The sequence below is a fragment of the Panthera tigris genome, chromosome A3 (genome assembly GCF_018350195.1).
Source record: "Panthera tigris isolate Pti1 chromosome A3, P.tigris_Pti1_mat1.1, whole genome shotgun sequence".
Lineage (NCBI taxonomy): Eukaryota > Metazoa > Chordata > Mammalia > Carnivora > Felidae > Panthera > Panthera tigris.
Window position 1 is genome coordinate 16,765,858 of NC_056662.1, and position 16,867 is coordinate 16,782,724.

The 16,867-nt window shown below is 48.2% G+C and overlaps 1 protein-coding gene across 18 annotated transcripts in view; it reads right to left on the reverse strand.

Moving 5' to 3' along the window:
* Positions 1–16,867, reverse strand: part of L3MBTL1 (L3MBTL histone methyl-lysine binding protein 1) — a 43,448-nt gene that overhangs the window by 1,749 nt on the left and 24,832 nt on the right. For 3 of the 18 annotated variants that reach the window (XM_042980359.1, XM_042980357.1, XM_042980365.1), the window contains exons 20-23: positions 12,728–12,885; positions 12,235–12,297; positions 8,913–9,007; positions 6,039–7,389 (exon numbers count right to left, since the gene is read on the reverse strand). In XM_042980359.1, coding sequence (XP_042836293.1) covers positions 7,179–7,389; positions 8,913–9,007; positions 12,235–12,297; positions 12,728–12,885 — 527 coding nt within the window. In that variant the 3' untranslated portion in view covers positions 6,039–7,178. The other 15 variants (XM_042980361.1, XM_042980362.1, XM_042980372.1 and 12 more) reach the window with 12 other exon arrangements.

Consider the following 16,867-nt stretch of genomic DNA (forward strand, 5'->3'; position numbering starts at 1 on the left):
GGTTCGAGCCCTGCGTCGGGCTCTGTGCTGACAGCTCAGAGCCTGGAGCCTGCTTCCGATTCTGTGTCTCCCTCTCTCTCTGCCTCTCCCCCGCTCATGCTCGCTCTCTCTCTCTCTCTCTCTCTCTGTCAAAAATAAACATTAAAAAAATTAAAAAAAAAAGAGATTCGGTTGTTTTTTTAAAAAAAACCCATCTGCCTCACATTGTATAGTGTGGGATTAATTTCTGTATCCCTGTTCCCTATTTACCGTTTCTTTGCTGTTGGACATTTAAGCTGCTACCAATTTCACAATAATTCTAACAAGGCCGTGGAGAACACGGATGTGTTAATGTCCTGTGGCCTTGCACTCCTGTTTCTGTCTGATAAACTCCTGCCCGGGGGGAGGGCTGGGTTCATTTTGACCTATCTACCAAATTCGTGTCAAAAGCTGGGCCAACTGACATGGCTATCAGCAGTGCTTCCACTTGCCTTTCCCTCCCCGATGCTGCAGAAAATAGCCAGGCCACTCCTGCAGCAAGGCCACCGCAGGGGTGCATCTCTTCTCTGTCCTCCTCCTCCTCCTTCCCCTGCCACCCTCCCTGTCCCCTCCTCTCCCTCTGGCTGGCCGGACTCTGTCGTTTGGGTATGAAGGCCAAAGACATGTTTTCAGGAATGAGAAGGGGAGCCAGACACTGAACCAATGGGAACCCACGTCCACGGATATTCCCTCCACGTTGACGTTCCTCAGCCCACTTTTCTGTGCTTCCTCGGCCCCCACCCACACTCCTACCACTTCCTCCACCTGTACACACCCTTTCTCTCACCTGCAGGTTCATCCACAGGCAGAGGGGATAAGGGCCACGGGATTCGTAGGGAAAAATCTGTCACTCACATGAGCTGGGCACAGGACCTTTGGGCCAGTGTTCACACATAGTCCAGAGAGGGGCCCCAGGTTTCTTTCTGAAAAAAAGATTTTTAGAAATGGATGAATGTACAAAAGTTTAAAAAAATCATATAGGACAGGCGCTTGGGTGGCACAGTCATTAAATCTGACTTTGGCTCAGGTCATGATCTCACGGTTCTTGAGTTCAAGTCCCCCATCAGGTGAGCTCAAGTCCCACATCAGGTGAACACAAGCCCCGCTTCAGGTGAGCCCCACTTCTCTCTCTCTCTCTCTCTCTCTCTCACTCGCTTTGTCTCTGCCCCTCGCTCTCTTGCACCCTCCCTTCTCCCCCATTCCCCCCAAATCAAATAGGACTATGAGGTGGATAATGAAAAAGATCAGGTCCTTTCCCACTCCTCAACTTTTTAAAAAGCTGCTTCCTTGGGAATTGATCTCCATGTGTCTAAATAGCATGATTATCCTGATATTCCTCCTCCTTATGATTTTAAAAAATTATCAAGTGGACTCCTTTCTACTACGGAACGAGAACCTTTAGATCTCACCCATCCAAACTCACGCTTCTGCTTTTCCTAAAGTTAATTAATACTACCTCCTTTGATTGTTTGAAATATCAAATACACACCAAACACACACACACACACACACACACACACACACACACACACACTTCTCTCTTAAACTCTGTCTGATAGAGCTGAAAATATCCTCTTAATACAATAATACAGCAGTTTTGATTCATTTGTTTTGTTTTCATCCTTTCTGAACATTTTCATTCTTCTCTTCTCACCTGGACACTTGTTCAGTTGTCAACCTGGCCCTTCCTTCCCATCACTCTGGACATTCCCTTCATCTCTCTCCTTGTTGGATGTCCTACTTCGTGTTTTCTGTCTTCCTTCCTTCCTTCCTTCCTACTTTCCTTCCTTCCTTCCTTCCTTCTTCTTTCTGTTTTCTTTCTTTCCTAATTTTGAAATTGTGGGTAAGTCTATACAACAAAACTTGCTACCTCAACCATCTTTAAGTGGACAGCTCAGTGACATTAGGTACATTCACACTGTTGTACAACCATCATCGTTATCTATTTACAAGACTTTTCCATCACCTCAGAGAGAAACTCTATGGCCGGTAAGCAATAACTGTCCATCCCCCTTTGCCCCAGTCCCTGGTAACCTCCAGTCTACTTTCTGTCTCCATGAATGTGCCTATGCTAGATATTTCTTGTTAAGTGGAATTCATGCAGTATTTGTCCTTTTGTGCCTGGCTTATTCCACTTAGCATCATGTTTTCAAGGTTCATCCATGTTGTTAAATCCTTTTTAAAAAATTTTTATTTATTTATTTGAGAAGTGGGGGAGGGCAGAGAGGATGGGAGAGAGAGTCCCAAGCATGCTGCCAGCACGAAGCCCAATATGGGGCTTGATCTCATGAACCATGAGATCATGACCTGAGCCAAGATAAAGAGTCAAGATGCTTAACCGACTGAGCCACCCAGGTGCCCCTGGGTTTAATCCTTCTTTATGGTTGAGTAATACTCTGTAGTATGGATAGACCACATTTTGTCTACCCATCAATCTACCGGTGGACACTTGGGTCCTTTCCACCTCTTGGCTATTGTGAATAATGCTGCAGTGAACAGTGGCACACAAGTTCTCTTTTCAGATCTTTCAGGTGCATACCTGGAATTTCTGAGTAATGTGGTAATTCTATGTCTGGCTTTTTGAGGAACCAAACTCCTCCTCAAGCAGCCAACCTGTTTCCCACAGTGGCTGCACCATTTTACATTCCAGCCAGCAGCTTCTCCACCCTTGCCAACAATGATTCTTTTCCATTTTTATGCTGACAGCCATCCTGGTAGGTGTGAAGTGGCAGCTTGTGTGGCTTTGATTGGCATTTCTCTAATGACAAATGATGTGGAGCGTCTTATCATGTGTTTATTGGCCATTATGGTAGTCTTTGGAGAGATGTCTAGGCAAGCCCTCTGCCCATTTTTTATTTGGGTTATTTGTCGTTTTGTTGTTTGGTTTTAGGAGTTCTCTGTACGTTCTGGATATTGAACTCTTGTCAGATAGACAATTTACAAGTATTTCCTGCCATTCTATAGGTTGTCTTTTCACTTTCTTGATGAAGTCCTTTGATGCACCAAAGTCTTTCATTTTGATGAACTTCAACTTGTCTGTTTTCTCTTTTGTTGCTTGTGCATTTGGTGTCACATCTAGAATTCACCTTCAGTTCCAAAGTCATAAAGATTTGCCTCCATGTTTTATTTTACCTCTACAGTTTTAGCTCTTATATTTAGGTCATTGACCCATTTGAGGTTCATTTTTTATGTGGTATAAGGTAGGCGTCTAACTGCATTTTTTCACAAGTGGAGATCCAGTTGTCTCAGTACCAGTTGATGAAGAGACTGTTCTTCCCCCACTGAATGGAATTCTAATAAAAAAATCAACTAGCCATAGATGTATGGGTTAGTTTTTGAACTTTCAACTCTATTCAATTGGTCTTTACGTCTATCCTTATGCCAATATCACAGTTTTAATTATATTGGCAGCAAGTTTTGAATCAGAAGATCTGTGTCCTCCAACTTTGTCCGTTTTCAAGATTGTTTTGGCTTTTGAGATCCTCTTGCTATTCCATATGGATGTGAAGATCAGCTTTTCTATTCCTGAAAAAAGGCCATTGGCATTTCAATAGGTTTTGAGTCTATAGGTTACTTTGGGTAGTGTTGACATGTTAGCAGTATTAAGTCTTCCTACCCATGAACACAGATGTCTTTCCATGAATGTAGGTCTTTTTAAATTTCTTTCAGCAATGGTTTTGTAGCTTTTAGTATATAAGCCTTTCACCTCCTTCTTTAAATTTGTTCCTAGGTATTTCATTTTTTTAGATGCTGTTGTAAGTAGAGTTTCTTTCCTGTTTTCCTTTTTGTATTGTTTGTTGCAGGGGTATAGAAACACAAGCGCTTTTTGCATGTGTTAATCTTATACCCTGTGATTTTGCTTAAATTAGCAGCTATGGCAGATCTCTTGTTTTACTTATTCCATCCCAATTTGGGTGCCTTTTATTTATTTCTCTTATCTAATTCCTCTGTCTAGAACTTCCAGTATGAAAAGCAGTGGTGAAAAGTGGGCTTCCATGTCTGGTTCCAATCTTAGGGAGAAAGTCTCTTACCATTGAGGATGATATTAGCTGTGGGGTTTTTTGTAGATGTCTTTTATCATGTTGAGAAACTTCCCCCTCTATTCCTAGCTTTCTGTTTTTCTTGTGAAACAGTGTTGGATTTTGGCAAATACCTTTTCTGCATCAATGGAGATGATTGTGTTTCCTCCCCACTTCACTCTAGTAATGTGGTGTATACATAGACTGACTTTATTTTGAACTATCCTTGCATTTAAAAAAATGTTTATTTGAAAGAGAAAGAGAGAGAGAGAGAGAGAGAGAGAGAGAGAGAGAGAGCGCACACGAGTGGGGGAGGGGCAGACAGAAAGGGAGAGAGAATCCCAAGCAGGCTCCACGCTGTCAACTCAGAGCCTGACTCAGGGCTTGATCTCACAAAGCGTGAGATGAAATCAGGAGTCGGACGCCTAACGGACAGGGCTACCCAGATGCCCTGAAATGCCTTTGCATTTTGGGGATCTTCCTCTTTTTTGATTTACTCTCTCATTTTAATGGAGCACATCCTCCAGTGGCTTTCTGAGGAAAGGTTCACAGGAGATAAAAGTTTGAAACGTATGTTTGAAAATGCTCTTTCTGCCTTCACATTTGATTGACAGCTCAGGTGGGTACAGAATTCTAGGGTGGAAGTAACTTTCCGTTGGAATTGTGAAAACATTGCTACACTCTCTTGCTTCCAGCATTGCTGTTGAGAGGTTCAATGCTATTGATTCATGTTCCTTTGGATGAGACCTGTTTTATTCCCTCTGGAAGCTTTTAAATCCTTTGTTGTCATTATTCTGATATTTCACAGTAATGTAGCTTAGTGTCATTCCTTTTCACCCACTGTTTCAGGCATTCAGTATAACCTTTCAACTTGGTGACTATAGTCTTGCAACTCTGTGAAATTTCCTTTTAGTAAAAGTTTTTTTTTAATATAATTTCTTTGTTCTCTTTTATTGGCATTCCTATAAGTTGTATATTGGACCTCCAGCTAGTCCTTTAATATTATTTCCCGTTTTTCATTTCATTGTCTTTTTATTCCACTTCCTGGGCAACATCAACTTTATCTTTCAACCCATGTGTCGAATAATCTCTGCAACCAATTTTAAATTTCCAAAAGTCCTTTCTTGTCTCTTAATGTTTCTTTTCCTTTTACAGCAGCCACGGCTGGTAGAGGACTAGCTTCTACAAGTGGAAGGATCAACTCTTCTACTATAATAGGAAGGAAAGAAGTAAGAATGGAAATGGATGGGAGGAGATTGGCAGATGAAATGGCAGGAGGGTGGAGGTATTCCTCCTGATGACTTTCATTTTCTCTGTGATATAGATGATGAACACATGTATTGAGACAACAGGGAAGGTAATGGGGCAAGATGTTTGAAGAGTATGAAAAGGGAAATCAAAGATAACCCCCACAAAAAACCAACTGTTTCCTGGGCAGCCTTGAGGGTCCACACAGAAGCCAGAGACCATCGGTCAACCATGGCACCAATCCCCTTAGTCAGATAAGCTCTCGGGAAAGGTGTGGAGAAGATGGGCTTTGGACAGTTCCACGGTTGGTACTCTAGCTAAGTAGTCCAGAAGAGCAGCAGGGCAAAGAAATTAAGGATAGTGACAAGAAAGGGGTTGATGTGATCGAACAGGGCATTTCTGCCACTTGCCTACCTGCTCAATCTCTGGGAAACTTAAGAGTCTAACCATTCAGCTTGACATTTCCCCACCTGAAAGTATGATGTTATTTTAAAAACGGGAGGCTTCATTGAATTTTCTGCCCTTGACCATTTTTATTTTTTATTTTTTTTAAATTTTTTTTTTTCAACTTTTTTTTTTTATTTATTTTTGGGACAGAGAGAGACAGAGCATGAACGGGGGAGGGTCAGAGAGAGAGGGAGACACAGAATCGGAAACAGGCTCCAGGCTCCGAGCCATCAGCCCAGAGCCTGACGCGGGGCTCGAACTCACGGACCGCGAGATCGTGACGCCCTTGACCATTTTTAAACTGTCAAGGATCAGGCCCTTTCCACACTATTCTTTGGGGGTTCCCATTGTTTACATTTCTCAGTGTAGACAAGTATATCCATTTATCTTTATCCTTTGTTTCCTATCTTTAAAATAGAATAAGGACTCCTAACAACAAAAAGAATACTTTATTCTCTTCAGTGATGGCACTATTGATATACATTTCATGTTTTCTGGATGTTTTACCATGAAAATACAAACAGACTCTGACTATATATCATCCAGATGTTCCAAGTTTATTTATGTTGTTTCAATACACTGACAAAACACCACAGTTTTAACTTCTTCTCTCTCAAGAGTCAAGAGTCATTTTATCTTAAACCAGAGGATTCTCTTAAAGAACACACATGCACGCACACGCACACGCACACGCACACACACACACACACACAGTAAGTACAAAAACAATTCCACCAAAGTGCATGTGAATGAAAGTGCAAACAGGCTTCATTTTCAAACTCTGGGATCATTCTCTCTGCTTCAGAAATTAAACAGAAAGGTCCTCAGCGCCCTAAGCCAGGGCTGGGCAAGGGCTGGTCGTGGCTGCCGGGGCCAAAGTGTAAGCGGTATCTGCTGCTGGAGAGCAGGGCAGAGGCACATAGCATGGGCACTGGCACCAACCCTCTCCCTTCACTGGGCACCCAGGTCAAGGTGCGACGATCTTGTCTGGGGACAGGACGGGGGTGAAGGGGCAGTAGGGCAGATTTCTTTCCTTCTTTTTATGTGTTTTTTTTTTTTTTTTTTTTTTCCCAAAGAGTCTGACGTTGGTGCAGAAAGTACCGAGGTCTCAAAGTTCAGAGCCTGGGGGTCCTTTTCTCAAGGCCCTAAGTCCACCTTGCCCTTCCCGTGGGCAAGCACTGGAAGTGTGGTTGGTAGATCCACATGGCAAAGCTGTCCCAGCCCTACTCACTAGGACAGGTGAGGTCCTGCAGCACAGCTGTGAGCACTTGCTGCCTCCTCTTCACACCACAAAGCCAGTGAGCATCTCTCCTCAGTTTCAAAGAGGAGCAAAGCCAAGGAGCTGGTGAGTTTTGCCACCACCCAAGCAACCAAGTCAGAGAGGCTCAGACTCGCTCCTCCTTACTCTTGGCCAAGGGGGCAATGCAACCTCTGTAAACCCGAGTGTCAGCCAGAGGCAGAGACTGCCCACTTTCCTCTCGGGAAGCCTGTGCTCAGAGCTGCCTCTCGGGGCCGAAGGGAAGGAACGTCTGAAGCCAGGTGGGAGTTCAGCTGGGTGGCTGAATGGCTGTGCTGCCAAAGCTGTGTGACCCCACGAAAGAGAGGGTCTCCTACTGGACTGTGGCAGGAAATCAACAGAGCTTTGAGTGTCCCACTTCTGTGGGGAAGATAAAGCTTCATATTTTAACAATAATAGCCCTTGACATTTTCCCAGCATCGAGCCTCATAGCTGCACCTGTCAAACACTCCCAAGGGTGCCCTAGGTGCACACACACCATGTGACTGAGGGAAGCGGCCTGGCTCTGCACCCCACGGGCCCATCTCAGCACCTGGGGCCACAGAAGTGTGGTGGTTGCTCCTCACCTCTGTGTAGGGCCAGCTCCCGCCGGGCTCTCTGCCTCTGCCCCACCCCGGCTGGTCTGGCAGTGGCTCGGTGGAGGCTAGGCCCCCACTTGGACAGAATGGTCTAAGTCCCAGAGCCCCAGCAGGCACCTGGCTGGCAGTGCAGGACAGACGGAGGGTGGTACGAAAGGTAGGGGCCACAGAGAATTCAAAGCTAGAGGAATTCGCCTTCTCAAGGCCCAAGTGCAAGTGGGCTTTGTAAGACTCCGCAAAAGCAAGACATTTAAGGGACAGGTCGAATGTGATGTCATGAGGTATGTGTGCTAGACATAGTGGCATATTCCCACAACCGGAGGCCTGGCAGGTGTGGGGCCCTCACCCCATGGGCAATGTCTTGGCTGAGATGCATGGCTGCAGGGAAGGACGCTATGCCCAGCTTTGGGGACCATCATGCCTGCTGTAGCTTTCCTTCTGACCAAAGACCCGAGATTGTCTGACATACCCTTGAGCTGCCTCTTCCCCACACCCGATAGAGGAAGGGTATATGGGGAACATCCGTGGAGCCTTGACCTTTTCTGCAGAGGTAAAACAGGCTCTAATCACCTATTCTGCTAGAAACAGGACTTGGCGTGGGCCACTAAAATGCTAGCCGATCCAGAACTGGGCATGCTTACAAAGGCATCTTGGCTTGGAATCCCCACTTGTGGGTAAAAGGGAGAAAGGCAGCCAGAAACTCCCAGTGGGCCTATGAAAACATGCTTCTGAGGCTCACCCATCCAAGAGGGAAGAGCCAGTGGTCTGGGTGGGTGATGGCATGGGCCCTGCCCCGGAAAACCAGACAACAGAGTGAGTAAAGATGTGTGTGGCAGGGTCACTTCTGGGTAGGAGCCAAGGAAAGAAAAGCATGGAGAGATGCCAAAGAGAAATGAGCCTCTGACGGGAAGCCTCCCATTCTACCAGATTGTCCTTAACGGCTAAGAAAAAGACCCTTTGGTGATAAAACAAGTCAGCTGGAGGTGTGGGGCTGCCATAGGCAGGGCACCTCCAATTTGTTCCATTGGTAATGCTCCTCCAGCCCGGTCACACTTTCACTGGTGTGCCTGGTGGCAGATGAGCCCCAGGACGCGGGAGCCAGGACTCCAAATTCCCCAGGGCTCCTCTGCTCCCACGTACCTTGTAGGAAGTAGCCCCGGAGAGAAGGAGGACCCCTGGTAAGATGTAGAGGGTGTTGGGAGTAGGGGGGGGGAGGATATGAGGAACTCAAGTCAGGAAGGAAGCATCAGCTGCAGAGGGAGGCCCAGCTCAGGCTGGAGGAGAGCCCAGCCCTGAGCCACTCACTTTAAGGTGTCATCGGCGTTTTTGAACATGAGAATGGCGTTATAGATCTTCAAGGCTGGGCCCAGCTTGACGCTCATGATCTTCACAATGTCCGCCTGTGTCAGCAAAAGGAAGGCCTCGCCGTCAATCATCTGAGGGGTTGGGGGAGGGAGGTGGAAGGAAAGTGGGGAGAAGGTGGAGAGGGCCGCGGGGAAGGCAAGGCGTGAAGGACAGGTGGGGTATCCATGGGGAGTGGGGAAGGGAGAAAGAGAATAGGGAGTAAAGGATATATGGGAGGAGGGATGGAGGACAGAGACGGGAAGAGGAAGGAAAAGGAGAAAGGAGAAGGGAAGGAGAAAGGAAAAAAGGAAGACAGCAATGGGGACAGAGAAGGAAAGAGAGATATCCACTGGTTTCCCCATGTTCACACACATACACTTTCTCTTTCTTTCTGTTGACTGGTCTGATTTCAATGTGTGTTTGCATAATATCTTCTCAGTCGTCACCAACAGTGGCCTCAAAACACTGGCTGCTGCGGTCCCCCCATAAACCCACTGGTGAGTGTTAGTGCTGCTGACAGTAAACAGGCAAGCACTGTGAGCGTGTCTGGGTGATGCAGTTATGAGGTACACAGTATTACCTATGAGCTATTATTCTTAAGAGGGGGGTTAGGAAGGCAGAGAGGAAGGGAGGTGATTTAATCTGAATCTGGGCAGACTTTCCTTAGGGCCGTCAGTGCCAACTGCCAGACTGGACAGGCTGACTACCCATAAGACCATCTGTCTGCTTTGCTCTCTAACTTCTCAATCATGAAATATCCCTCTCATGACCGGTCTGTGTCCCGGCTGGGGAGATTCTTGACCCGTGTGTCTGAATGCATCAGTCCAGCCAGACAAAGGCCACTCCCTGGAGCATGCGCCTCCTTGGGGAAGTTGATGCCGTGGACTAGGTCCTGGAAAAGATCATCCTCAGCCCTCACAAAGGTCCTGCTCCCCACTGAGACTCCATTTGTTGCTGGCAGTCCACCCTTTGCCCTCTTTGGCCATTGCTTTTGTATCACAGACCATGCTGAACTGAGAGATGAGGTAGATGCCCTGGGGAGAGAGACGAGGACCAAATTCTTGCGTGGTTCTGCGGCTGGCTGAACACATGCACTCAGAGACCACTTAAGACTCTTGTCACCAAAGGAAGACCTCTGCAGGGTACTACATGGTTCTATTTCATTAAACACGTGTGGTGAAGGTGTGACTTAAAACACAGAAGGCTTAGTTATCAAACAACAAGTTGTATGAGACTGGAAAGGCTCATTAATATCAGAGATGACAGAATCAAGATTTAAAACAATGAGACTATGAAACCAACAAAATAACATTTAATAGGGATAAATGTAAAGTTTTACATTAGGTTAATTAAAAAAAAAACCCAGTGGTACAAGTAACAAAGTGGAAGATGTGGTTAGACTACAATGGATAATTGATATAAAAGGCACTTGGGGACTTTCATGACCTCCAAACTGGTCTGATATGGCTGCAATAAAGCTCATGCAAACTTAAATGTTACTAAAATATATATATATATACACATACATATATGTATATGTATATATGTGTGTATATATATATATAGTTCATATCTAGGGGAAAAGAAAACCACCCAAATATCCATTAACAGGAGAACTGTGGGCTACTCATAAAATGGAGCACTACTCAGCAATAAAAATGAACAAACTACCAGTATACACAATAACACGGATGGACCTCGAAAACATTACACTGAGTGAAAGGAGACAGACACCAAAGAATAGAAGCTGGACCCATTTATAAGAAGTTCAAGAACAGGTAACACTAACCTATGGTGCTAAAGATTACAACAGTGGTTGCCCATGAGGGCGGAGACTGACAAAGGGGCCATGAAAGAACGTTCTGGTGTGATGGAAATGTTTTATATCTTGACTGAAGTACTGGGTTCCGGGTGTACACATTTCACAACACTTGTGGAATTGTACTTTTAAGATGCGTGCATTTTTGTTCCATGTACATTTTTATCTCCATGAAAAAACAATCTAAGTATCAGTTTGTTATAACAAGTGCACCACTCTGAGTGGAGGTGATAACTGGGGAGGCTGTGCACATGTCAGGGATGGGGGTATATGGAAAATCTCTGTACGTTTCTCTCAATTTTGCTGTGAACCTAAAAGTGCTCTATTAAATCCTTTTAAATATAAAACCAAAAAACATCTAGGAGGGGGCAGAACACAGCCAGTGTGTTCTGTGCTGGTCACAAGGCATCTGAAACCAGGGTACAGCTGTGGACACATAGGTGACAGTAAGATCACCAGCCCACGAGGCCACACCCCACATGGGGAGGAGTCTGGGGGCTCCACCACACAAGGACACTATGAAGAAACGGCTGACTGTGTTGGGTCTGGATAAAGAGAAGCTTCTAGGGGAAGAGGAGCAGACTTCTTTCTTCTGGGCACCTGACCTGGAGGGGCTGAGACTACATGCTGCTGGGTGAAGGGGGATGCATGTATTCTTTGGAAAAAAGATCTAAACAAACTCCAAAGTCCCTTCTAGTTTCAAATTGTGTAAACTAGGAGAGTCACAGTAAAGTTCTTTACTTAAGGACAACTATTAAAAGTCAGAACCACCATTGAGCCCCCACTGTATCAGGCACTCTTGTACAGTGATAGGATTTATATACTATTCTACAGCATGGTGGTGATATAGTTATACTAGACAGTCTGGTACAATGATCCGTTCACCATTTCCAATGCTCACAATGGCCCTGCAAGGTTGTCGTTATACCCGCTCTATTTCCATCTTATAGATAAGAAGATGCGGACTCAGAGACAATAAAGAGCTCAAACCAGCAAAACTGGGATTCACATCTACACTGTCTGCAAAGCTAGGGTTCTTTTATGTACAACTCATGGCTTCTTATCCTTGGTAAGCTTTTGGGTCTCGGTTTTAAGTATGTGTTAGGATCCTTGAAGTAAAAGGCAATACCTGTGCCATTCAAGACACACTTTAACCTACTGTCCCTGGTGAAGCCTAGGTTTGGAAAACAAGCTGGGCGGAGAGCAGAGAGGAGTGAATGGAGCCCTGTCTCCAGGAGGCATCTTCCTTCCTGAGGACGCTCTGAACACAGCGGGTTCACAAGCTGGGCCACGGCCTATACCCGATTTTTCCCAGAGGCATGGGCCACTGTGACCAGTCTCCCACAGGCCGGACAACAGAGGGCCCTCCCTAGCAGAGGGGGCAGCGCTGATGAGGCCACCTGCTCCCTGCCGTCTCACTGAGTGACCCTTCTGTCCCCGCTCTGCACTTGTACCTCACCTCACCTCATCTTTGAAGAGTCGTGCCTGGTCCTCACAGCCAGTCAGGGTCTGAACGAAGCTGAAGACCTTGGAAACCAAAGAAGACGTGTTGCCAAGGGGTTGGGGGGAAGGGGGAGGGGAGAGGCGGGCCCAGGTGGACTTGGTGCTCTCTGGGCTTCGACAGTGTTGCTTTTTCTTGTCAGCCCAAGAGGATCCTTGTGTCTCTGGTGCCGGATGAGCAAGGAGAGGCCCAGGGGAAGCCTGTCTCTCCTGCTGGACTCCACGTGAACCAGCAGCACGTCCCTCTCCCCACCCACCGGGGTAGGCCTGCTGGCCCACGTCTCGGCCCCTGCCGGGCACCAGGAGGGGCTGTGGATGGGAGGGATGAGCGGGAGGTAGTGTCAGGTGCAGTGCCTGCTCTGCCTGACAAGGGCCTTTCCTGAACCCTCCTTCCAGGGTGTGGTGTGGTGACAGCACCAAGTGGGGAAGAGGAGTGGGGAGGGGTCCTCGCTCTCACCTCGTCAATGGTCCACTTGGCAACTGCTGAGGCCGAGATGCCTGCCACTCCCGGCAGGAGCTTGCAGTGCTGCTCCCAGCACACCGACAGCGAGCGGTCAGGGCGGGCCGACAGGGCTGACGTGAAGAGGGACTGGTGCATGGCGTCGGGAGCCAGTGCTGAAGGCAGAGGCAGAGGCTGGCAGGCTGGCGCTGAGGACTAAGCTGGTCCCTGAGGCCCACTCCTACCCATGCCCCTAGGGAGGACCAGGGCCTCCTGAGAGACTTGCACAGCCAACAGGGAGATCTGACTCCTCAGCCACTGCCCACTCCTCCTGGTGTGTCCTCTGAACCCGCTGTGTTCAGAGCGTCCTCAGGAAGTGAGCGCCTCGCGTTACAGACTCTCAGGAGTCGGCTGTTAGGACCCGCCCAGCCCTCTCTCTCTGAGGCTGCATCACCCGGGGCCCCGGCAAGGGGGTGCTGTAGCACCCCTGACTGTTCTCTAGATACCTTGTAGCAGGATGGCTTCCAACATCTGAGAAGCTCAGCCCTGACAGCAGAAGCCTGTTCTGTTTGCTCTCTTTTCCTGCCTGACTCTGGCGGAGTCAGGGTGCTTCTGTGTGAGAACCCACCCCGCAAGCGTCTGCCACTGCCTCCAGCTCCATTCTTCCCCCCACCCACTCCCCAGCCTGTTCCGGACCTAGAAGGTGATCCCTGACCTGCTCGCCAACTCCACCCTGCCCGTCACCCTGCTTTCTGACCTGCTCCTGTAGTCCTGGCTCTTGGCCTCCAGCCTCAGCTGCTGTATGATCTCATGACTGACGCTGTTTGGCCTCCTCCTTGACCAGGCCTGGAGCTCACCTGCCTGGACTTCGTCTACTCTTGCAGGCTCGGACACACCTGGCCCCCGCCTACCTTACCAGCCTCGACTGGCCTTGGGCCATGTGGCCACTGTCCCATGGGGCTTGCCCTTCCTCTCTCTGCCCACAGTCCAAGAGAGCTGCCTCCCTCCTGTTCACTGAGCTTTTAGTTCTAGACACACAGCTGCAGCTTGCCATTGCCGCCTCCCCAGGGGCCCTCCCCCAGCTCATCACAGACCGGCTTTCCCCGCCCCTTTGGCCCTTAGCTTCAGCCTTTCACCCTGACTCCTCTGCACTTCCAGTCACTCTCGGAGCCTCTGGGATCCTGTCACCAGCCCCACGGGCTGCTCTCTGTAGCTCGGCCTGCCGCCTGCCGCCATGTCTGCTTATCAGACCCAAGCTCTGGGCCACACTCCACAAACAGCCCAGCCTTCCGCACCGTGAAGGACCTGCTGCTCCCCCGGCTCCACCTGCTCTCAGCACTTGCCTGCAGCACAGCCGGGATCTCTCCTGATAGTTACCACCACAAGCACTTCATCTGCCCGGCCACAGCCTTGGCCTCCTGTTTCAAGTCCTCTTTCTGGTTCTCCAGGAACCAGGTGAGGGACAAGGCTGAGAGGCTGTAGGGAGCTTTGCTCCTAATCCTTCTTCCCCGGAGCCCAGGATGGGAACTCTCACAGGCAGTCAGGGTGTCTTATCTAACTGCAAGCCTTCTATGGGCAGGTTCTTCTGTTTTTTTGGCTTATAAACAGCAGAAATTTACTCCTCACAGTTCTGGAGGCTGGTTAGTCCAAGATCAAGGCACCAGCAGATACACTATATGGTGAAGGCCCACTCCCTGGTTAACAGATGGCCGACTTCTCACTGTGTTGCCATATGGTGGAAGGAACAAGGGAAGGCTCTGGGGTCTCTTTTATAAGGGCACTAACCGCATTTCTGAGGGCTCCACCCTCTTGACCTGATCATTTCCTAAAGGCCCCACCTCCAAATATCATCACATTGGGGATTAGGTTTCAACATATGACTTTGTTGGGGGGACACAAACATTCATTCTATAGCATGATGATGATGATGATGATGATGATGATTAGGTAAGCCCTTCCTTGCCCTCTCTGGGCCACAGCCTCAGTCTCTGGAAAGATTTAGCTTCCCAAGTTCTCCGGATACTTTTGGAATGAACGCACAGGCACACGCCCTCTGGTGGCCAGAGCCAGACCCTGGAGTGGAAGCTGGCCAGATGTCCCCTGGGTGGGTAGAAGAGGTGCCCACTGCAGTCCCATCCTCAGAAGTCCTAACTCCGAGGGCCTGAAGGCTGGCCAAGCCCCTTCTCACTCAAGCCTGAAGCTGCAGGAAGTGCCGTCTGTTTCCACCAGGGGGAGACAGCATGGAATGGCAGCAAGAAGAGGTGAGCCAATAGACAAGGCTAATAATACCAGTACATAATTGTGCTAAGCCCTTTACCTGACCTTCTCTAAATGAGAAGCCTCCTACCAGCTTTTGAGGTGGGCATATTTTCAGCATTGCACAGATAAGCAAGCTGAGGCTCAGACAGGGGGTCCCTCCCCAAGGTCTCACAGCCCATAAATGGCTGCCCAAGTCCAGGGCTGTGCTCTTAACCACCATGCTACAGATCATCTGGGTTGCAGAGACTGTTCCTGAAGAACCGGAACACCTTAAGTCCTGCCCAGAAACTGCAATGAGCCAGGCTATCTCTCATGGTCTCTTCTAGCCTTAACACGGTGTGCATTCAACTCAAATAAGGCATGATCCCTAGAGCTCCTGCCGTGTATCAGGCTCTGTGCTGAATTAAAACAAAAAAAGTTTTTTAATGTTTGTTTATTTTTGAGAGACAGAGTGTGAGCAGGGGAGGGGCAGAGAGAGAGGGAGACACAGAACCTGAAGCAGGCTCCAGGCTGTCAGCACAGAGCCTGACATGGGGCTTGAACCCACGAACTGCAAGATCATGACCTGAGTCGAAGTTGGATGCTTAAGTGACTGAACCACCAGGCACCCCAGGCCCTGTCCTCAAGATGTAAGATGAATTTGTCACCCAATGGAAGGCTCAGTCACCTTGTCCCTCCCTTTGGAGCATGTTATGGGCTTAACCGTATTCCCCCAAATGCATATGTTGAAGCCCAACCCCCAGTACCTCTGAATGGGGCTGTGCAGTTAACCCTGAATAATGTGGGGGTTAGGGGCACCAACACCGCACACAGTCAAAAATCCATGTGCAACTTTGACTCCCCCAAAACTTTACTACTAATAGCCTACAGCTGACTAGAAGCCTTACCAATGACATAAATGGTCAATTAACATATATTTTGTATGTCATATGTATTATATACTATATTCTTACAACAAAGGTAGCTAGAGAAAAGAAAACATTATTCAGAAAATCATGAAAAACTACTTTTACAGGACTGTGTGCAGTTCAAGTGGCTGTTGTTCAAGGGCCAACTGTATTTGGAGATGGGTCTTTAAACAGGTGATTAAGTTAAAACAAGGCTGTTAGGGTGGGCTCTTCTCCAATCGGGGGTCCTTGAACACATGTAGAGAGACACTGGGAGGACACACGCATACAGGGCAGACCACGCGAGGACACACTCAGCAAGAGAGCGGCCACCTGCAAGCCAAGGAGCGAGGTCTCAGGAGAAACTAGCAGATACCTGATCTTGGACCTTTAGCCTCTGTAAGTGTGAGAAAATACATTTCTGTTGTGCAAGCTACTGAGTCTGTGACACTTGGTTGTGGCGCCCAAGCTAAGGCAAAGGAGACCGAGAGGTGGACGGACATCTGGGTTAGGTGCTTCTGGCCTGTTACGCCAGCAGCACAGAGCAGGAGTCAGCTCTGAGTTTGAATGCCAGCTCTGCCCCTTATGAGCCGAATGACCTTGGGCAAGTGGCTTCAGCCTCTGAGCCTCCTCCTGTTCCTCTTCTCTCAGAAGAAGAGAATGCCATCCACATTACAGGATGCCTGAGAGGGTCAGCGACAGTATACGTATGGCACCTGCAACAGTGCGTGGCCCGTAGTAGGTGCTCAGTAAACAGTACTGGTAAGTACTATTATTTCAGGTACTTGACACTTGAAAGTATTACTCATGTCTTCAAATGAGACTGAGACTCAGAGATATGAAGCGATTTGCTTAAGGTCACACAGCTAGAAAGTGAAAGCCATGGCCTCCCTCCCAGGAGGCCTAGAATCAAGGGGAATGGGGCTGGGGGGCATCCTCCTGCTGCACAGTGGAGAACCAGAGGCCCAAAGAGGCTCAGAGTCCCTTCTGCAGACCCACAGCAAGGCCACGG